General features: G+C 34.2%; 3 protein-coding genes and 1 non-coding gene across 6 annotated transcripts; 1 reads left to right on the forward strand and 3 right to left on the reverse strand.

Annotated features, from left to right (window-relative positions):
- The first annotated feature begins 7,105 nt into the window (after positions 1–7,105).
- Positions 7,106–9,740, forward strand: LOC133830108 (adenylate kinase 4). The gene is made up of 6 exons (XM_062260021.1): positions 7,106–7,321; positions 8,017–8,162; positions 8,273–8,392; positions 8,477–8,644; positions 8,865–8,954; positions 9,404–9,740. Exons 1-6 carry the CDS (start codon positions 7,216–7,218, stop codon positions 9,509–9,511), a joined length of 738 nt encoding a protein of 245 aa, XP_062116005.1. The 5' UTR covers positions 7,106–7,215; the 3' UTR covers positions 9,512–9,740.
- A 944-nt stretch (positions 9,741–10,684) lies between these two features.
- LOC133830109 (beta-glucosidase 24-like) lies at positions 10,685–16,318 on the reverse strand. Of its 3 annotated transcripts, XM_062260023.1 has the most exons (14): positions 14,623–16,318; positions 14,338–14,420; positions 14,121–14,187; positions 13,971–14,029; positions 13,795–13,870; positions 13,427–13,504; positions 13,234–13,321; positions 12,888–13,143; positions 12,681–12,799; positions 12,151–12,362; positions 12,009–12,040; positions 11,821–11,926; positions 11,619–11,727; positions 10,685–11,187 (listed from the first exon to the last, which is right to left on the reverse strand). In XM_062260023.1, the coding sequence occupies exons 1-14, from the start codon at positions 14,708–14,710 to the stop codon at positions 10,809–10,811; spliced, it is 1,752 nt and encodes a 583-aa protein (XP_062116007.1). In that variant the 5' UTR covers positions 14,711–16,318; the 3' UTR covers positions 10,685–10,808. The 3 variants fall into 3 exon arrangements, with proteins under 3 accessions (XP_062116007.1, XP_062116006.1, XP_062116008.1); XM_062260022.1 differs by having other exon boundaries at positions 14,338–14,739; XM_062260024.1 differs by having other exon boundaries at positions 11,064–11,204; positions 14,338–14,739.
- On the reverse strand, positions 15,129–15,245 carry LOC133833340 (U5 spliceosomal RNA). Its single transcript, XR_009892722.1, has one exon. It is a non-coding gene; the product is annotated as a U5 spliceosomal RNA (small nuclear RNA).
- Positions 16,319–16,459: 141 nt separating the features above from the next.
- LOC133830110 (probable aspartyl aminopeptidase) lies at positions 16,460–20,753 on the reverse strand. The gene is made up of 11 exons (XM_062260026.1): positions 20,572–20,753; positions 20,246–20,381; positions 19,767–19,845; positions 19,433–19,635; positions 19,200–19,266; positions 18,665–18,787; positions 18,281–18,436; positions 17,635–17,808; positions 17,305–17,379; positions 17,086–17,226; positions 16,460–16,870 (listed from the first exon to the last, which is right to left on the reverse strand). The coding sequence occupies exons 1-11, from the start codon at positions 20,651–20,653 to the stop codon at positions 16,649–16,651; spliced, it is 1,458 nt and encodes a 485-aa protein (XP_062116010.1). The 5' UTR covers positions 20,654–20,753; the 3' UTR covers positions 16,460–16,648.
- Positions 20,754–21,638: the final 885 nt, after the last annotated feature.

The raw sequence follows: 21,638 nt of genomic DNA on the forward strand, positions 1-21,638 counted from the left end.
CCAAAATGATGAAATCCTGAGTTTTCTCTCTAATGTCTATCTCCAACAACAACACCAAGAGTTTGGGTACTTGGGGTAGATTTTGGCTATATATTGGCTTGATGGGGTTCAATATTTCGGCTATAATAAGATTTAGAAAGGCAATAGTGTTTAAGGAAAAATAAAGAAAATAGAAGAAAAAGATCTCGAAGGACTAGTGTTTCGACTATGGCTATGTAGAGTGTTTATGGCAAAATGGAGAGAGCTTTTGCGATTATGGGTTTCAAAATTATGAGAGGTTTTTGAGAGATTTTGAGTGTGAGAAAAATGGTGAAGGGTAAGTCTCTATTTATAGGCTTCAAACCCCAACTCCCTTCCTTGATTTTCTCCACACTATTCAACTTAAATTTTAAAAATCAAACCTTCCATCCACTATATGGTTTTGTCCAGCCTAGTCTTACTCCCTTCTTGTTGCTACATCATCTCCAAGTATGCCACATAGTCTCTATTTGGTTCAAACTTTAGTCAAAGTCCAAACTACTATCCTATATCTCGTAACTCTGGACCCTTCTATAGTAAAATTAAGGTAACTAGAGTGGTAGGAGTTAGATTTAAACTATTTTTATACCGTTGGAAAGCTAATTCAATTATCTACAACTTTTTAGAAGTATTATTTTTTCTAAAATCATAATATAATTGGGTCAAAAATAGGTCCGAAGTTACAGCACCCTTAAGTTACGAAAACTTCATTTACTTATCTAACTCCTAGTTCAACCATCACACTACTATCTCTACTTAGTCATTTGACTGCTTAAATTAAATCTTTTAAATCCCCATTTATCTAACTCTTCTTGACACATAGTCACTTAATTCAAATAGATCTAATCTTGCCTGTCTTTAAAATTTAAAAAGAATCAAATCCTTCTTATTTTTGTGCCAAACCTAAGACTAAGCTATTTTGGTTTTCATTTTAATTCCAATACTTGGACTTAGTTTAATGCCACATGTTCACTTCTTAATCCATCAAATAACATGTGCATTTAATACTTAATAAAACTATACACTAATTTAATCATATGCTAAAATAATTATAATTACCTGATTAGTGCTCAAAAATGCAAATTTATTGGTTTTAAAGTGTAAAATAAATTAAGTTTTAATTAATATTTTTATGAATTTATTGTAATATATTTTACAATTGAAAATATTAATTTTAAATTTAATTTGTATTTAATTTTCAGGAGATAAATTGTATTTGGACACTAATAAAAAGGGAGAATAGAGAAATAGTTAAAACTGAAAAAGAAAATGAAGAAAGTGGCATTTTTGAAGAAATGAAGCTCAGGCCTGTTGGCCTAAGCCCAGCAACCCAAAGCTGCCAGCCCTCCACAGCCAGGTGTCGCCCTCCCCTTGCGCCGCGCGTCCTAACTCCTTACCCGCCACCTGTCCACAGCCATTCCCATCTCCCTTCAGCTCCTCCTTTCAGTCGTTCCACCACGTGACTAGTTCTACCCCAGCAAAGCATCAATATCATCTGCCACCAGCCCAACCTCTCACGCCCAAGTAGCCAGCTTCTCCCCAACAAAGGCCCAGCAGGCCCAAACGTGAACACGCTTCAACCTCCCCAGCTCCACGGCTCCAGCAAGCCCAATCCGAAACCTTCCCAGTAGCTTGCCTACGTGGCACTCCCTCATTGGCTGAAAATTGGTCAAAACCCTCTTGTGTCACCAGCCATGTTTTGTGGGTATTGGGCTTTGTAAATTGCTATTTTGAGCTTTAAAGATCATGTTTTTGTGGTATTTTAGAAAATGAGCATTTTGACTATACACAAAAATAGCTAGGGTAATATTAATAATAAGATTTGATTTTTCAAAATCATATTTTATTATTAATATTTCAGATTTATTTTGTAAACTTCATTTTGTTGTTTAATTTCTTTTTAGTCATTTTCTCCTTCTATAAATAGAGACTCTTTCTTCACAATAGGTATGTAATTTTTAGAGTAAATAAACTATAGCAAAATTTCTACTCACTTTCTTCTTATATTTTCTTCTTAGAATTTTGTGAGAATCACGAGCATAATGACCTAATCTTCCTAGGAAGGTTAGGGATGATTCATATGCTAGTGATGTTATTTTGCTACTTCGATTTACTATGTTCTTAATGTAAAATATTTGAGTTATTTATGTTCTTTCATCTCCATCTCTATTTTGTTATCTTTATTTACTTATGCTAATAGTATATAGGATTAGTCTTGCTCTTTCTATGTGCTTCTAATTAGTAAAAGTAATATTGATACATAATTTTATGTCTAATCTTTTATTGCATTATTGCCCTTGGGTATTTTGTCATTTTTAGATTTTTCATAAGATTAACATTGTGCTTTTAAAGTAAAGAACTTTATAACTCAAATGGACTTTTGTTAGAAAATATATATGGACTTTAATGTTAGATTTTCCAAGTAAATGTTGGGATGTGAACTATTTACTTGTGTATTTTTGTAAATCAAGTAACCAAGTAACTAAACAAGCATATGGATGATTCTTGAAACCTTTCCTTTTCTCAAACTCTTGATTACATCTTACATTTATTTCACTTATCTCATTTTATCACTTTATCAAAAAGACAATACCAAAATATCAAACCTCTTTTCACTTACAATTTTATTTATTTCTTGTTACTAACTTTTTGCGTTATTTTCTACTAATCTTTTGATTTTAGGTTACCTCCTTGTGGATCGACCGCCCGATTATACTACAACCACCGCTTAATGGTTGTCACGATTTGGGCGTTAAACATTACCCAAACTATAATTATTTATAAGTCATAAAATCATAACTTAAATAATTTAAACTTAAAGCAATCTTTATTCCACAACTCAAGTCATAACTAAACCTAGCCTAAGATCATATTTAAGGAGCTTATAAGAAAGTAATAAACTTCATTATTACATGGAATGTAACTCTTTTGCAAGAACTGTTCAATATGGCGGATCAACAATGTATCTTATCTATTCCATTACGAAGGGAACCTTGTGTTGATTTTTGGATGTGGCACTTTACTGATAACAGAATTTACTCGGTAAAGAGTGGCTATTTCTTAGCTACTCAATTGGATTATTTCTATCATGCCCCTTCGAAGGAAGTATTTTTGGTATGGAGGAAAAAGTTTTGGAAGTTAAATTTACCCAAAAAGGTTTTGAGCGTCATTTGGAGGGGTTTCCATGAATTGCTCCTAACCAGTGTAGGATTGCAGAAGAGGAAAGTGTTAAAGCATTCCAACTGTCCAGTATATGGCTACTCTTTGGACTCTAACAGTCATGCTATTTTTTGGTGTCGTGGGGTGAAAAAGATTTGGAAATTGTTGAATTTCTCACTCTTGCGTAATCTCTACATGGATGTCTCCTTTAAGAAAATTATTTTAAAGCCTTTTGAGGTACTTTCTCAAGCATAATTTGAACTCTTCCTTTATTCTACTTGGTATGTCTGGGGGAACGAAATCAAATAACTCATGGTCGTGCTCCTTGCCCTCCTTATGTGGTTGTTTTGCGAATCCATTCACTCTTTGAAGATTATAAATAGTGTTCAAAATCTAATTCCATCATCGCTACAAAATCTTGTAACTCTGCTACTAGTTGGATAAATCCTCCTTTGGGACTTTCTAAATTGAATATTGATGCATCCTTAGATGAACAATCTAATACTATTGGTACTGGAGCAATCATTCGAAATTCAAATGGAGAAGTTGTCGCATGTTTATCCAAATCTCTATTTGGTATGCGTGTTTTTTCTAATAGTTCTACTTTGCTATTAACAACTGTAATAATTAGTATAGATAGAATTTTTCCAATATCATCATATTTCATTATAACTATCGCTAGCTTCGCATTATGACTGGTTATTGACTTAGTTACAACATACATATTCAGTAGATTTTTGTATGTCTTGAGTCTTCAATTTTCTTTTCTTGTTTATGGACGGTTAATTTTATTATACTGAAGGGATGTATATCCCTTCAGTATAGGATCAAGTTTTATGTTATTTACATTTCATTTTTATTTTTTGTCTATTTTTTTTTTATTATTACTTCTTTGGCTATAATTTTGCATGCTCTTATGGAGTGCTATAATGTTTTTTTGTAGGAATTTTTTCTATCATCCTGGCAGAAACAGTAGCAGTGACAATGACTTTGGATTGGTCTTTTCTGCTTGGGTTACCTTTACACTTCATAGAGACTGATTGTTTAGCTTTAGTCTCTGCTTACCTTAAGAGATCCTTGTATGCTAATGAGTTATGATCTTTGTTAGAGGATATAACAAGTCTATTATCTAGTGTTCATGAGGCATCCATAATTCATGTTCGTCGTTCGGCTAATAAGGCTGCTCATGAATTAGCTGCACATACACTCAGAGTTGATGGTGAACTTGCATGGTTTGATGATTTTCCATCATTACTATTTGATGTATTGTGTAACGTCCCAAATTACCTAATAAGGGTTAGGGCCTTGATTAGGGGGTCGAGATGACAAATTATGGAAATTATGTGATATATATGTGCATCATTATATGATTATGTGAGTTATATTATAATATGACTTAATATGCATGTTTAGGTGTATTAAATATGCATGTGATCCCATTTATGATTAAAAGGGCAATTTTCGTAATTTGGCTTGTTATGGGTATATTTAGCATATATGTGATATATGTGTGGGACCACATCATTATGTGGATGTATTTGGGCTACTTGGCACAAGATGATCCTAGGGAGCAAGCTAGTGGGAAAGTCACAACAGGACCCATACTTGACTCGGTGTGAGTCAAGGGGTATATTGGGTATTTAGTACATTACCGGGCTATTGGGTAATGTGAATAAATATTTGATGATATATTGGGAGTTAGTGAGATTAGGAGGGAATTATAAGGATTTTGACTATTTGGCCCCCAGGGACGTTTTGGGTACCCCAAGCATTGAGATTTACTTGAGGTTACTTAAGCTTGAAGTAACCTGACAGAATAAATAAAAGAACGTACAATTCTCTCTGTCTCTCTCTCTCCCGTTCTCTTATTTGGTGTTCGTGAGCATTTTTGAAGGAAAGTCAAGTTTTATGACTCGGATTCAAGCAAGGTTAGAGTCTTAACGATTCTAGGAAAGATTAGAAGCTTGTTAGCCAGAAGATTTAGTTGGGAAACGTCTTAATTGGAGGTAATCTAAGTTTTAAGTTTTAACTTTTTGAGCTTTGATTGGATTTTACGTTTTGATGAGTTTTTGAATTGATTGGAACTTGGGTTTTGATGGTTTTGGGCCATGGAGTTGATTGGGAACTTTGTTTTTGGGATTTGGATATGTTTGGATAGGTTTATGGAAGATTTTGAAATGAGGAAAACGAGAAAAATTGCAGGGTTCGAGGTTGGACTACGACCCTGTTCTTGGGGCGACGCAGCCCAAGCTTGATGAAGGAGAAGACCTGGTTGTGGGGCATTTAGGGCCGCATCACTTGATGGTCGCGCCGCGACATGAGGTGCAGGCAGAGAAGGGGCTGAGCCTCTGACTTGAGCCGGCCGCGGCTCAAAATGGGAAAAATGGCCAAAATGGGTTTTTAGTGATGGGAACTTAAACCTAAGGACTCAGGATCGATCCTACTACTCAATTTAGTGGGATTCGACGTCCTGGAGGCTAGGACTTGGTCGGGAAGCCTTTATTTACTCGTTTTTGACGAGATTCTATAATATGGTTGTGACTAGGTTATCGCTATGGGCTCGAAACTGGGATCGTGCTCGAGGGTCGTTCATTGGTAACCTGTGCTTGGGCTAAAGGTAAGAAAACTGCACCCAGTATATGATGCATGTGATACATGTGATTATGGCTTGGCCTGAATGTTGAATATAAAATTGATCAGAGCTTGGATCTTTGTAAATGTGCATGATTATGATTATGCTTGTGATTCTCGAATTGTTGAACAGGAACATGAATAGGGCATGAACGCCTGAGTATGTGCATGATTATGATGGTGCTTGTGATTGTTGATTAAGCATGTTGAATACTTTATATATGGATATTTGTTATATGATGAATGCCTGTTAGCATTATACAATTGAGAAAAACATTGACTTATGAGTCAAGGACAACAATAGCGCGTTGAGCGCTGGTCGATATGGTTTAGTTTAACCAGGAGCGCATCATACGCTTGACCGATCTATTGGTCGGAGAAAACTCAGCGCTAGGTACGTTGGGCAGCTCCAAGGCTGGTTATACAGAGGATAGGGCAGCGGGCCCCGGGGTGACTTATTAGTCTCATATCCTAGGGTTGGGCCCCAACATTGACTTATTAGTCAAGGACGACCTTAACACGCTGAGTGCTGGTCATAAAGCATTGACTTATTAGTCAAGGACGACATTAACACAGTGAGTGCTAGTTGTAAAGCATTAACCTATTAGTCAAGGACGACATTAACATGCTGAGTGCTAGTCGAAAAGCATTGACTTATCAGTCAATGACGACAATAGCGCACTGAGCGCTGGTCGATATGGTTTAGTCTAACTAGGAGCGCATCATACGCTTGACCGATTGATTGGTCGGGGAAAACTAAAGCGCCAGGTACGCTGGGCCAGCTCCATGGTGTAGGTAAAGAGAAAAGAGAGTTGGACCGTGCTTGAGTTGAAGAGCTTAGGTGACAATGTGTACATATGCGGCTGTTCGACTGCCACGACCGAGGGTTTAAAGAGGAACTATGGTCAAACCTTATTTTGCCGCTTAGATCGGCAAGTTGTAACTCTTTTATTGTAATTAACTTTTTAAATATATTTTAGGATCCTATGTATACGGTAAATAATTTAGTGAAATTTTTGTATCTTTGACCAAAATTTTAACCCTAAATCGTTAATCCCGTTTAGTTATACAGTTATGACCAAATTACTTATTTAACGAGTTTAACATTATTTAAAATACACAGTGTAACGATTCAAAAGTAGTAGAGCGTTATGAGCGGATGAGTAACCCAACCCCCTCTCCCAAAAATAATATTAATATAAAAAAAATTATTCGTACCTAAATACCCTTGAGTTACGACAGCAAATGAGGGTAAAATCGTCAATTTAATGAAATCTGGTAAATGCCGCTGCTTTGGTTAATTGGTTTGAAGCATTGGAGCCTCCGAACAAAGTAAAGAACCTTACCTTTCTCTCCTTCTGCCATACCCATAATAAACCCTAACTCTTTACCAGAGGCAGACCAGATATGGCGGCACAAGGCTTGGAAGACGTCCCTTCAGTCGATCTCATGACCGAGCTACTTCGACGTATGAAGTGCTCTACCAAACCCGACAAGCGCCTCATTCTTATCGGTAACAAAATGCCCCTTTTATGTTTATCTTCTGTTACTTCTCTTTAAGGGTTCATGTTTTGTTTTTGGAGTTTATAATGCATTCAGATCCGAAAATTCGCTGTGTTAGAGGTTTTAAGTTCGATTTTTTTTTGGTTTTTAATGCTTTTTCTTTGGTGTGATAGTTTTTTTGTTTTGACTTAGTTTTTTCTGTTTTAGTTGCATTTACGAAATTTTGCGAGAACTCAGAAAAATTTAGTACTAGAGAACATGGAAATTCAAAAGGATGTGTTTGGATCATGTATTTAGCTGAAGAAAATATGAGGGAGGGAAAATGCAAGTGAAAAAGACGAAGAAATCATTATTTTCCAAAATTCTTGTGATAATTCTAAGTCCTCCAAGCTTACACTAATGCTTTTCTTATAATGTCTCTACACTTTTTTTTCCCCAAAAGAAAATGAATTCCTCAGATTTGTCAATATTTGCCTCAAAATCTGGGTTTTAAACAGAGGGTAAGGGAAAAGCAGAAAAGGTTTGGACAATGATTTTCAATTGGGTGTTTGATCTTTTTAACGTTCATGCATGGAATTTGTAAGGTTGAATGCTGGTAACAGATGTCTTTGCCAGGTCCAAAGAATTGAAGTAGGTTTTTTTTTCTTTAGCAAAATGGTTCATACTGGTTTGCTATGCTTGATGGTGAAAAAATGTGCGTTGCAGGTCCACCTGGATCGGGAAAAGGTACTCAATCACCAATTATTAAGGACGAGTACTGTTTATGTCACTTGGCTACTGGTGATATGTTGAGAGCCGCAGTGGCTGCAAAGACTCCTCTTGGGGTGAAGGCTAAAGAGGCCATGGATAAGGTACATAAATATATATGCTGTTTTGCTTGCTTTATATTTATAGTTTGATTGTCTTTTTGTTTCTCTGTACTTTATTTTAATAATAGAAATATTGCTAAACTGTGCTTCAGGGAGAGCTTGTTTCTGATGACTTGGTTGTTGGCATCATCGATGATGCAATGAAGAAGCCTTCGTGCCAGAAAGGTTTCATTTTGGATGGATTTCCTAGGACTGTAGTCCAAGCGCAGAAGGTTCTACATTGTTTTGTATGAATGTTGTATGATTTTGTAAGTTTATGTGCTTCTGACTATGCATTGGTTTCTTTTTGTATTCAGCTCGATGAGATGCTGGAAAAGCAGGGCTCCAAAGTGGATAAGGTTCTTAACTTTGCAATTGATGATGCGATTTTGGAGGAGAGGATCACTGGTCGGTGGATACACCCCTCCAGTGGTCGGACCTATCACACTAAGTTTGCACCGCCCAAGGCCTTTGGCGTTGATGATGTAAGCAGCCTATTTTTCTCTTCCTTTTGTGGCTAGTTCTATGTTTGTTTTTTGGGTGCATAAAAGTGTCTTATATCATATATGTAAGGATATATGGTAATTGAACAGAAAATGATGCTATATGTAATAATCAATTTTACTTCCTAAAAACAAATTGTTCATCTTATAAATCAATATTCTCCATCTTATACTTGTGCTTCTCTTGCTGTTGCTGTACAAGGTCACTGGAGAACCTTTGATTCAACGTAAAGACGATACAGCAGCTGTACTGAAGTCAAGGCTGGAGGCGTTTCACAAGCAAACAGAACCGGTATGCTTTTTACTCATACTTCTTCGCTCTACTTTATTCTAAATCAACAGAATGACAGAAAATTTCAATTGCACATGATGTATAATCTTAATTCTAGTATTTTATTTGATGTTGGGTCCCGTGCTATGTTGATAACAAGCCATAAAAACAAATATTATTTTACGTTGGTTTCTTTTATGGGCTTTGTAAGAACTAAGTTCTTTGCTGTTGGTCTTATCTTCTTTGTTGAAGAGATAAGTTAAGGCAGTTGTGATCAATATATTGTTGTTATATGCTTGTTTTATTCCATTTCATTTCGATATGTTAACAATAAATTTCACATTTTCATGTTGTTTGTTTAGCAAATTCCCCCTCTCTATTTTGTGTGTACTTGATGTTTGTTGCTCTGCTGAATTTTTTCCCCTTTTTTATTTAGTTTTATGATGACATTATGATAATTGAAATTTCAGGTTATTGACTACTACGCCCAGAAGGGACTTGTGGCTAATCTTCCTGCAGAGAAACCCCCCAAGGAGGTCACAACTGAAGTTCAGAAAGTACTGTCTTCGAGTTCGTGAAGCAGAGAGTCTATACTATTTTTTTTTAGTTTTATAACTTTTGTGGATTCTTTCCCAAAAACTTTAGATTATAGCCCGTTTTATATCTTATATGCAATTGAATTGCTGACTTTTTGGGCTTATTTAATTGATTTTGGAGTTGCAAATTCCGGCTGCTGTTGTCAACTTTTTGAGGGTTAAAAATGAATACTAATTTGAAAATAAAATTCAACGAATTGTTGGTTAGTTACTATTTTCTCATATTTATTTTGGTTTTTCGTTGTTCAGTACTTTTTTGCATTTACATGTAATCAATTGCTGCTGTTACTTCTACTGTATTTGAGAAACAATAGACATGTCAAAGAAAGGGCAACTTGGGGAGAAGCCCATAGCAGAGTGGGGGGTGATTTAGGCACCGTTTGATTTAAAAGTAGAAGAGTTCAATGGATTGAGTGAGTTATAGAATGGTGGGTGGAGATATTCTTTAAAGATGATTATGGTTATTCTTTATATTGTTTGGTATTGGAAAGAAAGAAGGAATGATGTGTACAATGTTTAAATGTAAAATTATTAAATTATTTATATTAAAATATGTTTAATTGTTTTATAAGGCAAATTAGTAATTTAATCAAATTTTACGGATTTATTGTACGTGTCTCAATTTGATTTAGAGGCCATGGATTACCTTGACATGTAATTTTTTTTGGATGTCAGAAATTCCTTTACCTCGTAATATTAATACAGTTTCTTTATTATTCTATTTTTAGAGATTGAATGCCAAACAATAGATTTTGTCTGTCCTTCTGTCTTGCTCTCTAAAATTTCCACGTGCCAAACATAGTGTTAGGGACTTGACAAACCATTGATTTTGCCTCTCCTTTTAGCTCCTCTCTCTCTCCTTTTTTTCAAAATTTCCTTTTGCCAATTATAATGTTAGGGAGAAGTCTAAAAATTTGGCCAAGTATTGCTAAGGATTAGTCAGTAGTTTATAACCATTTGTGCATCCGTTTTTATCTTCTGATGATGACTTTACCAAAATAGACGTAGCATTAATTTTTGTGGGGGGCATATTTTCACTGCTACCATGATGGTAACTAACTACTCCTTTATCAACACAACAAACAAACACTTTTATTACCCATCTTCTTATCCAACTTTGAATATTGAGTATGCTTGGCTTTTACCTTGAATTCATTAGTTTGCTTCAAAAGCAATACCTTCATTTAATTTATTTTTTTTAAAATAAAATTGTAATGTACATTCACTGAATAAGCCTCTTGCTAACTAGAAAGACACTAGGCCTATGGTATGTTCCCTACTAGTGATGATATGGAATTTGGCTCCTCCTAAGATCTTCCTCCGTCTCACAGAAAGTAGGGAGCACGAACAAGGCGAAGAAGCCAATGAGGGTGCCGAGAATGGCGACGGCAGCCGTTGTAAGGGCACCACTAGGGGAGTCATTGTTGTCCTTGGTGGCGTTGCTAGCACACATGGAAGTTTGCTCTGATAGTGTTGTAAGTTGGGTTATATTGTCTTTGAGGAAGCAATGTAACCATTTAGCAGACTTCTTGGGAATGCATTTGTAGTCATCATTGTAATCAATGAAATACAACCCAAATCTTTGGGTATAGCCTTGTCTCCCTTCAAAGCTATCAAATAAAGACCAGTAGAAGTAGCCTTTCACATTCACTCCATTCCTATGTGAAACATAACACTGAACTAATTTACAATATTTATTGGTGTTTGCCAAAATATAGATATTTTTATCACGTATAATATATCTTATTATAATAGTTTTTTGTAAAATAGTATTTCGGACACTTTTGATATCCTGTCAAAAATATTACTTTGTAAAAAATTATCAAATGAAAATTATTTTACAAGTAGTAAAGCTAAAAAAAGAATAATAAATAAAAATAGACATCTTTACATGTCATTTTGTAAAACACTCTTCTTTTGATATATATTTTTTAACTAGATAAGATAAGGTGTCGAGTGTATCTAAAATACTATATTGTAAAGAATTATAAAAAAAAACTATTGTGTATAGTGACTAAAAAAATCATTTTGCCAATCACTCCTTAAGAAAAAGTCTAAGAACATTTTATCATATGCTTTTGTAACTTACTTCATTGCTTTATTGACATAGTACAAATGTTGAAAAATGAACATAATTCGATAATCATCATTGACATAGTCATCCAAATGGCGATCTGGAACAGTTGCCTCAGAAATTCCTTGAGACAAAAAGGGGTTTTAGTTACCATTTTACTTTAATTTTAAATACAATTGGAAACAAAGTGAGCAATTAATCAAAGATTTAATCTAACCATTTTCTGTAATGTAAATAGTGATATTTTGATACTTTTGCTTCATAAACTCCAATAGTTTCTGCAGCCCTTGAGGGTAACTATATATATAGTCATTCCCTGTAGCCTGCAAGGACATAAAATGATAACGCAAGTAAGTAAATGCATGAATTTATAATTGATGAAAAAATAATAGCACAAATTTATACCTTTGGACCAATTGGTATTCCATCTTTCTCAACTGCAAGTTTGAAACAATGATTTTCTCTTAATAAACATATCTTTAAGAAGAAGAGAAAAAACTCAATGTTGAAAAAGGTGTTCACTTATTTATGTTTACAATTTAGTTACCTGAAGCCTTTACTAAAAAGTCACCTAGGTAGTGGGTTGGTACCATGGGTTTTGCTTTAGTACCATATCTTGATGTATAGTAGTTCAAGCCAATAAAATCAACAGAACCCTTAACCAAGTTTTTCTCTTTTGTAGTGAAAGTGGGCAATCTCTCTTGGACTATCGTTCTCATTGTCATTGGATAATCTCCAAATAACAATGGTTCCACAAACCTAATCAAGTTACAATATCACCAAAGATTATTATCATTATTAGTTCAATAAAAGAGGTGTTTGATAAAATAGTTCTTTTTTCTTCTCCTCCTTCTTTCTTTTTTATAGTCACTTTGTACAATAACTTCATTGTGATAAATTTATACAAGGTGGCTTTCTAGACATATTAGACAATTTGTTTAAAATTTTCAAGACCTTGTCTGGAAACCATTTTATAAAAAATTATGAAAAGAAAATTATTTTACAAAATAACATTAAAAACTTATCTATTTTCACTAAATACTGTACGTTTTAATAAATAAGTACTAATGGACCTACCACCCAAGGAGGAAATCCACGTATCTTTCTGCGGCCGCTTTATCATCCGGCGATTCAGGATTTAAAGGTTCTATAAACTCTCCAACAAGGGTAATTCCAATTTGGCCACCTTGTTTAGCCTTTACAAAAAGGGAAAGAAGTGATGAGATTAATTAGAGACATATTGATATTGTTAATGAGCCATGAATGAATTTGAGTTGAGCTTACTTGATACTTGTGCTTATAGAGCTTAGCAGCTCTAGCATGAGCAATGATGAGGTTATGGCCAACAATGTAAGGTTCTGTGGATGAGTTACCAGCCTTGCATGGACCAATGGGTGGTGGCAATGAGCATCTACCAGGAGGACCTTTCCCCAAGTCATATCCAAGTGCAACCACAAATGGTTCATTTATTGTGATCCAATTTTTGACTCTGTCTCCATATGTTTTGAACAAAAGTTCACAGTAGTCCTTGAAATCATCCCTAAAAGACCAAAATGTAAAGCTTTATTTAAGCATGAATCAATGGAAGTAAATAAAGAAATGTAATATGTCAATAACGACCCAAACTTACACAATTGAACCATTCAAGAAACCTCCATATCTGTCTTCTAGAGCTTGTGGGGTGTCAAAGTGTAATATTGTCACAAAGGGTGTAATGCCTACATTTGGAACCATTTTGTTAGTGTTCCTAAATTAGGCTTTTACGCAAAAAAAAAAAAAAAAAAAAAAAAAAAAATCACCATTCAAATAAATAAATTTCTTACCATTTTTAATCAATTCATCAATCAGACTGTTGTAGTGATCAATACCCTCTTTGTTTACTCCACCTCTTAGTGAACCTTCTAAAAAATTTCAAGTTTCAAAAAATAAGTCTTTGTTTTACGGATGATGCTAAAGTACACCTTCGACACCACATTCATACTATTACAAATGTGGAATCCACATGATAATTTAATATTATGAAATTGATTTATATTAGTTTTTAATGCATAATTTATTGCCATTTAATATTATTAGATTCACTTGTATTAGTAGTGTATAATGCTCAACACCACGTGCCTATATAATAATATTGTTATTACTTTTTATATATGAATTTCATGATTTTTTATTTTTAGTTACAACAACTTACTTGGCAAAATTCGACTCCATGAGATGGAAAACCGGTAATAATTAGTTCCAAGATCCTTAATGTACTTTATATCTTCCTGTAAAAAATATATATATATATATATATATATTAATACTACTAAAATTCCAAAAAAAAAAAAAGCTTGGCCTGATTTCTTTTCCAACTTCTGTACAAACCTTGTATCTTTTATATGAATCTATAGCTACAGAAACGTTACTTCCATCTTCAATGTTACCTGTACATTTAAGAGAACTTAAAATTATGACTCTAAATCATTTTAAAATTAGAATTGGTAATTGGGATTGTTAATGCTGTGTTGTTGAAACCTGGGGTTGCAGCATAGGTGTCCCAAACACTTGGTGTTCTTCCACCTTCATCTGCTGATCCTTCTATCTGCATATCACAATCACATTTTTTTTTTAAAAAAAAAATTGTATATAACACTTTGCTTAATCATTTTCATAGAAAAAAAAAATTGGATTATATTTTTCGTTATTCCCTTAAAAATTGTTGCATCTTAAGTATAATTATGGTCTAAAATACCTGCCCAGCAGAAGTAGCAACTCCAAATGCAAAATCACTGGGAAAGTCAGATTTCTTAATGCCCATTTCTTCATTTTCAAGAGCTACATAACACAAGAAAAAGAAAATCAATTGTGTGAAGCAATATAGATGATCACCTAGTTCAACATCTCTATATATGAAAATTATATGGGAGAGCTTTTGCTCCAAGCTTTCAAAGTTCAATTTTGTTTTTTTCATAATTTTTTTGGTGCTCTATAGTAAAAGAGAAAACTAATTAAGAATGTTGAAAATGTGATAACAAACCTTGACAATCTCCAATGAGAAAAATAATGGTACAAATAGAAAGAACTCTATGCAAAGCTTTAATCCGTAGTAGTGACAAAGATACCATTGTAAACAACTTCTTCTCACTTCTTAACTCTAATTGTTTAATTGCTTCTAATTCTTTTAACAAAGAAAATATTTTCTTAAACAATCAACTTCTCAATTCGTTAATGGTAATATTTCTTTGAAACAAGGAGTTAGACAGACACAAACAGATGTGTATATATAAACATAAATATAGAAAAGCACATTGAATCCTTCTAATATCATGCTAATTATAGCAATTCCATTTTTCAATAAAAAAAGTACTAGTTATTAACAAGAACAACTAATATTGAATCATTGAACGTTAGAGAAACATTTTATACAAAACATATTTATATTTAGTAGGAAAACTTGTTTTAAAAAACTGTACAGCAAATTTGGAAAATAACAGTGAAAACATTTCTTATTAAAAAAAATTAAACTTGAAACTTAGTTATGGGATTTCTTAGAAAAGAGAATCCCTTAAAAAATTGGAGTATGTCGCTATAAGTGGAACGCACACGGTATTCTTTAGTAAAAGGCGGAAGAATAATTCGCTTTGTGCTTATCACGCGACTGCTTGGTTTGGTAATAAGAATCACAGTTGTTTATTTATAATCACATTCTTGATTTTGCTGTGTTTGGCCGATGTGGGACAATTCTAAGTAAAAAAACTTCTGGCAAATGAGATGAGATAATAGTGCCATGTTATTATTATGGAGAGAGAGAGGTACCATCTTTTAATCAAGCTTATATTACAATTATTATTTTATTTAATCACAGTAAGATTGAAATGAGAAAATACAATGTGGTCTTTATCTTAGCTTAAGTGGTTCCACACCTCCCATCCCCTTTGTAATAAAAATAAAATAAAGTGGAGTAATCATTTCCATCCAAAAAGCTTATTTTCTAGCCAAAGAGCATGTAACCAATGAGAAAAAAAAAGAAGCTAAAATATAGAGAAAAAAACTTCCAAAACGCAAGAAACCAATATTGAACCCAAAAAAAGTCCCTCCAATGTAGCTTGAGCCTCTGTTTAAAATGCCATCACTCCACCTAAAAAAAGATTAATAAGCTACCAACATATACATTCTCATGTATAATAATAATAATAATGAAGTAAATGCTTAAACTAATAGAAAGTTAGTATTAATTAATAATAATAAAAAATTTATAAATACATTAAAGAAAATTGAGAGATAAAATTCATTTATTAGTCTTTAATAATTTAAAAAAACCAAGTTTAAAAGTAATTAAAGTGCAAATATTAAGACTTTTTAAAAAAAAAAAAATAATAATGTCAACCAAAGTTTCTAATAAAGTTATACTAAAATAAAATAAGAACTGATAAGGCTTTATTTATAACTCAAGAAGTATAATAAGACATAAAAACCACATATTAGTCTTTAATTTTTTAAAAAGTAATTAAATTGAAAAAAAAAATTTAGTTGAAAATTAAACCTATTATCCATTTATCACATTTGACTTTGCCTTTGTTGAAATTAAAGATTATAGTTAGGAGAAGATAAATATTTTCAAGGGAAGGAGATTGGTTCAACAATGGGCTAGGCAATTAGCAAAATTGAAGAACGTACAAGCCATTTTGAAAGTTTAAGAGAAATAAATAACCGTCTTGGACTTGTATATTCTTTGATTTCTTTCGTTCTTCAACTGCATCTCTAGATTTTGGGTCCCAACTGTTTAAATAAGTTTCAGTTCTTTGCCCAAACTTGGTTTTGATGAGGGCAACTCCTATTTCTCCAAATAATTAAGCATTTTTAAATCTATAGTGTTACTCCAAAGAAAATCACGATCGATGAGCATAGATAAGAACAGAAAATTCCTTATCATAGTTATGTTCTATTGCATGGTAACATTGTATTTCCTGTCCATAACAACGTAAAACATGTTTTCCACCAATTATTAAAGTTAAGGCATCACAAGTACCACCATAAGATACTTCTGAAACATCCAAACAGACCTACATGTCCACTGTGATCTTCGAATCAATGTGAGAGAACTCTTGGAAATAAGCTTTGAAATGCTGATAAGAATGCCTCACGTCGTCAACAGCACACATTTCTCGGATGCTATGCATCGAAAGTTGCGGAGCACCAACATCAACTGTCCTTATTCCAACACCACTTGCAAGGATGGGACCAATGGTTGAACCACAACCCATGTCATTACGGACAACGAAATCCTGTGTTTCAAGTGATATAAAATCAAAAAACATGTTAATAGATCCGTTCTCACACACAACCCCATGTCTCAACTTGAAAATTCCAATTACTTTCTTCCCAACTTCCTTTTATTCCCGAGTGTTCTCTCAAGAGTGCATTTAGAAAGTGAAGTTTTACGTTAATAGAACTTGTAGCATGCAATTTTTCACACCCACAAGAAAGAAATAAAGCTGACCTGGGTAGGAATTTTATGCTTGGATGCTATCTCCCTGAATAGAAAGGAAGTGACTGAATTGGTTGCATAGCGTTGATTGGCATTGTTTTTTATTACAAGCCCGCCGTGCAACTTGGGCTGATGGTTGTCTTCATGTTTTTCCTATAAAGATAGCCTTATATAAACATTGTCCAAAATTTCAGCTTGAAGTAAATAAGAAAAAAAGAGATAAAAACATACCATATAATTAGGGTGCAGGGCATGTGCCATGTCAGCAGATACGAGAAAACTCTTTTGAATGGCCTTCTCGACCACCTGGAAGGAAAACGCCAATGCACAGAAAGGAAATACTTTAGATGAAAAACATAGTTACTGTGCGAAGATATTATGGCTATGCCAGGCTTCTAATCAAACATTACCAACAATTAATCATGGCAAGCCTTATTTATGGACATCAAACGTATTATACCAGAACATCACCAATTTAACATCACTCAATAGCTAATAACTTTAAAATGAAATATTAGAAAAATAATGATGAAATATGAAATGACATCAAGTGGATGTTACCTTAAAATCTGAGGTGAAGGAATTTGTAATCCGTGATAGGGCAGTTAACATGGCTGGAGAGCCTGCGCCTTGGGCTGAATCGGATCCCACCTCCTCATGATCAAACAAAGCCACCATTCTAACACCAGCCTCGTCCTCAAGGCTGCTATCATAAGAAGTTGCATCTATTAATGCCTGGAAGTACAAAGGCATTATTAGTTAATACTATTTACAATATGAAAAGACAATGAAAAGTAAGAATGTCAGTCAAGACGTTCAAGTAGGAGGCAGAAATGCAATATGTCCAAGTTCCATTCCAGGTTACAGTTAGTCAACTGCATGCATGGTTTTAGACCATCCAATGATAATTTCTCAGTAAGCCATAAAATCACAAATCAATATGACATTAATACCATGTTTATAGCAAAGTCATGTCACAGACCATTCAGATCTCATCAAGAATTAGAACCTAGATGTACTGCATCTGCATGAATCCAAAATATTTTACTTGGCAGACAAAGGGCGCATTATTATTATTTGTATATATATATTTATAGAAAAAGGCACATTGTATAGCCAAGAAACTTCAGGACGTATAGAAGCATAGCTGTGAACCTGTTACATGCATTTTGAAGTAAATTTAAAATAAAAGTTACAAACTTGTTACCTTAAGAGAACAAAATGACATGCACAGATTATCAAGCCGTCCTGAAAATATAAATTCCTTTGTGGCACCAGCTATTAAGCTTGGTTGAGTATCACAGGCTTGCAACTCAAAATCACAAATATCATCGGGCTTACACCCAAGCTGGCTTGCAAGAAGCTACAATGGAAAATAATAACATCACAATAATTACATTATACAAATAAAAAATAAATAACTATTCACTGCCTCTTTCATATAGTTTGTAACCTAACCAAACAAAAAACTTCAATTTTCTCTGTAAACCTTTCCCTGATTAACTACCCCCCACCCACACCCACACACATATATACATAGAGAGAGAGATCAAATATATTAAAAGAGAGAACTGTGCTTTCAGATGTTAACCTGAAGTAAAAGTGAGTGGTGCTTTGCATCTTCCAAGGTTGTTTTCTCATTAGATTTCTTTCCATCAGTCTGAGAATTACTTTCAACTGGACCATTACCAGCAACAACTTTATTGAGCTCTGCCTGCAAACATAAGCAAATAGATAAAATGATGTTAGCTGCTGAAGTAAGCCATGGAGTGAAAAAAGTTTGAGCCATCCTAATTTACAGTGAAATAACAAATTGCAATAAAAATTTCACTGGGGAACTAAATTATGTTTTCGACCAATCCAGATGAAGCACCGCATTTTCAAATATACGGGTTATGATAATTAAACTGTAACATCGTTATTGTTGTAAGTTAGTTCCAAATCTTCCAGGGTGGCTTTGTGTTCTAAGATAAACATTTCCATATTGTTTTGCTATTGGCAAATAGTTATCAATCAATGGTAAAGATAGAAGTGCTACTATTTGACCTTTAGAAAATATAAACTCAAATGTAAGACTGATATTCATATTAAACAGCACATATAAACGTGTGTAAGTCTAAATGTACCTTAATTGATGTTGCTAAGACAGGTAGAAGATGAGTCTGATTATTCACCTTAAAACCATCAGTACCCCTGACGCAAGACAACACATGGACAAACTCTTTATGAGATTATCTGCTCAAGGTGATGGAGAAAAATGGCATTGGTTTGTTCAAGATTACAACGAAAGTTTCAATCTTGATCATAAATCACTTGACAACAAAATATCTCATAAACAAATGTGAAATTTTAAGAGAACCTGTCTAAGTGAATTGCAAGGGTTGGGATCCGCATTATAGGTTCCTCAATTCTTAGAAGTTTATGTGAATATGAAACAACTCCACCTTCCTCTTCTCTTACTATCACTCTTCCCGCAAGTGTCAAGTCTCGATCAAACCATGTGTGCCACAAGCCACCTCCATATGTTTGGACACCAACTTCCAAATACCCCCCTTTAGTTACCTGGAAAAATCACAATATTACAAAATAAGGAAAGAAGGTTTTTGTTTTGTTTTTTTTTTCCTCTAGCGCAAATATTCCATCAAGTTGACATAGATAACTCTAAGGTTTAAAAAAGAAAAAAAGAGAATTACCTTGCTAACAGGTTTAAGTTTCAGACAAGGACTGTCAGTATGAGCCCCAATTATGTAAAATCCGTTCCCCGCAATGTACCTAGGCATAAACTCAAAAATCTTAACGAAAGTTTCAAAGAAAATATCAAATGCCTATACGAATTGTTTTACAATATCCCTTTTCAGTTGCCCACATTCTGTTTTCCTTTAGAGAAAACCAAATGTAAGATACCAATATAAAATACTTCAAGGATAATTTGAACATCCCACCAATTGTTATTATTATTACTATGAATAGAAGATGTAAACATTGTTCATCGAAGTAATCCATTCCATACCTAGTTATAGATTATAATCGTATCATAAATTTGCTTTCTCAACGACTAAATCCTTTTTTTACTCCAGCATAATAATGATTTTTTTACTCCATTTTCTTCTTAAATTGTATAACAACCACGGCTTAAACATGGAAAAAAAAAAGCTCAAAAAGAAGTTCGTACTTTTTACCAATGGCGAAGGCTACTATAGTGGAGTGATTCCTAGTAAAGAAATACTTCTTCCCTGCTTCCAGTTTCCAATCTTCTTTCTCCGAAACTTGCTCATACCCTACACTTCTCAGACGCTTCTTTGCCTCGTCTGAGAATCCGATTCACACAGCTCAGTCAAACGCAATACAAATACATATTCGACCAATAAACTTCAGCTAAATACAAGTATAATCAATAAGAAAACATTACTGATTCACAAAACTGGTTATAGGGCGGGAATTATGATATCCTTATGTTCTCGGGAAACAAACGGAATAAGGAGTGAGAAAGAAAAGTACCGACGGCATGGAAAGCAGTAGGTGAAGCGTTCAAGAAGTCAACAAGATCAGAGACCACAGGACTTCCTTCTTCCTTCGCCATGGCTGAATGTGGCAATGGAGATGAATATGGTGGCTATAGCGTTAAAGACTCGTTGAATTTGGTTCCTAACTTCCTTCTCTGTCGTTTATTCGGGCTTCCACCTTCGCTCCGCCTCCCTTTTATAGTAAGAGGATTGAGATCCTCTGCAATATTTCTATCTTAAGTTTCCCATTCTTCCAATCAAATCATGCCCATTAGTTTTATTTTCACTTTCCTTTACCTTAAAATTAATTACACATGGTAAATTTGATTTTTAATGCATAGTAGGGGTTTGTATTTAAAAAATATCCAATTAATATATGAATCTCATTTTGGTCCTATTAATTATCTTACTACCCAAAATACCCCTGACATTTGTTTCACACACACTCTCCGTATTTTCTCGGTCTCTCTCAAAATACCTTAGTCCCGAAGGAAAAAATCATTCAAACCCAATTGAATCCGTCAAAACCCAAACAAATTGGAGAAGCACTGTCTTCCACGACCACGAACAAGCATTTGTGGCTTGGATATTGTTGGAGTTGACGATCGGAGAAGACGAAGGAGAAGAACGTCGAGCAAACAGACCAAACTTTGAGGAAACAACCCCAAAGAAAGCGAATGTGAGGGATTTCCTTTTTAATCTGCAATATGTGTATGTGCTTGGTTTTTTTGTTGATTTTTGTTCATAGGATAGATCGAGGCTGGGGAATGAAGAAATCTGAGTTTTTTCGAGATTTTTTATGCACCTCGATAGAAATCGATAGGACTTGATAGTATATGTTAGGGTCTAGATTTGACTGTGCCTCGATAGGCCTTGATGGGACTCGATGATATTTTAGGCATATAGAAATTTTTAGCATATACCTCGATAGGACTCGGTGTTATTGGCCATATGGCTGATTTAGCCTTTGCCTCGATAGGAATCGATGATATGGTACATGGCTGATTTTAGCACCTGCCTCGATAGGACTCGATGCTATTGGCCATATGGCTAATGTAGCCT

Source organism: Humulus lupulus, chromosome 4 (assembly GCF_963169125.1).
Source record: "Humulus lupulus chromosome 4, drHumLupu1.1, whole genome shotgun sequence".
Lineage (NCBI taxonomy): Eukaryota > Viridiplantae > Streptophyta > Magnoliopsida > Rosales > Cannabaceae > Humulus > Humulus lupulus.

Coding starts and splice junctions, on each gene's coding strand:
- LOC133830109 (XM_062260022.1), bottom strand. CDS start 14,556: ATGAAAAAAACAAAATTGAACTTTGAAAGCTTGGAGCAAAAGCTCTCC. Junction 11,927..12,008: donor GAATACCAATTGGTCCAAAG/GTATAAATTTGT, acceptor ATGTCCTTGCAG/GCTACAGGGAATGACTATAT. Junction 11,728..11,820: donor TATTTACATTACAGAAAATG/GTTAGATTAAAT, acceptor TTTTGTCTCAAG/GAATTTCTGAGGCAACTGTT.
- LOC133830108 (XM_062260021.1), top strand. CDS start 7,216: ATGGCGGCACAAGGCTTGGAAGACGTCCCTTCAGTCGATCTCATGACC. Junction 7,322..8,016: donor CAAGCGCCTCATTCTTATCG/GTAACAAAATGC, acceptor TGTGCGTTGCAG/GTCCACCTGGATCGGGAAAA. Junction 8,955..9,403: donor TTCACAAGCAAACAGAACCG/GTATGCTTTTTA, acceptor TTGAAATTTCAG/GTTATTGACTACTACGCCCA.
- LOC133830110 (XM_062260026.1), bottom strand. CDS start 20,653: ATGGCGAAGGAAGAAGGAAGTCCTGTGGTCTCTGATCTTGTTGACTTC. Junction 19,636..19,766: donor AACTTAAACCTGTTAGCAAG/GTAATTCTCTTT, acceptor TGATTTTTCCAG/GTAACTAAAGGGGGGTATTT. Junction 16,871..17,085: donor AGCATAAAATTCCTACCCAG/GTCAGCTTTATT, acceptor CTTGAAACACAG/GATTTCGTTGTCCGTAATGA.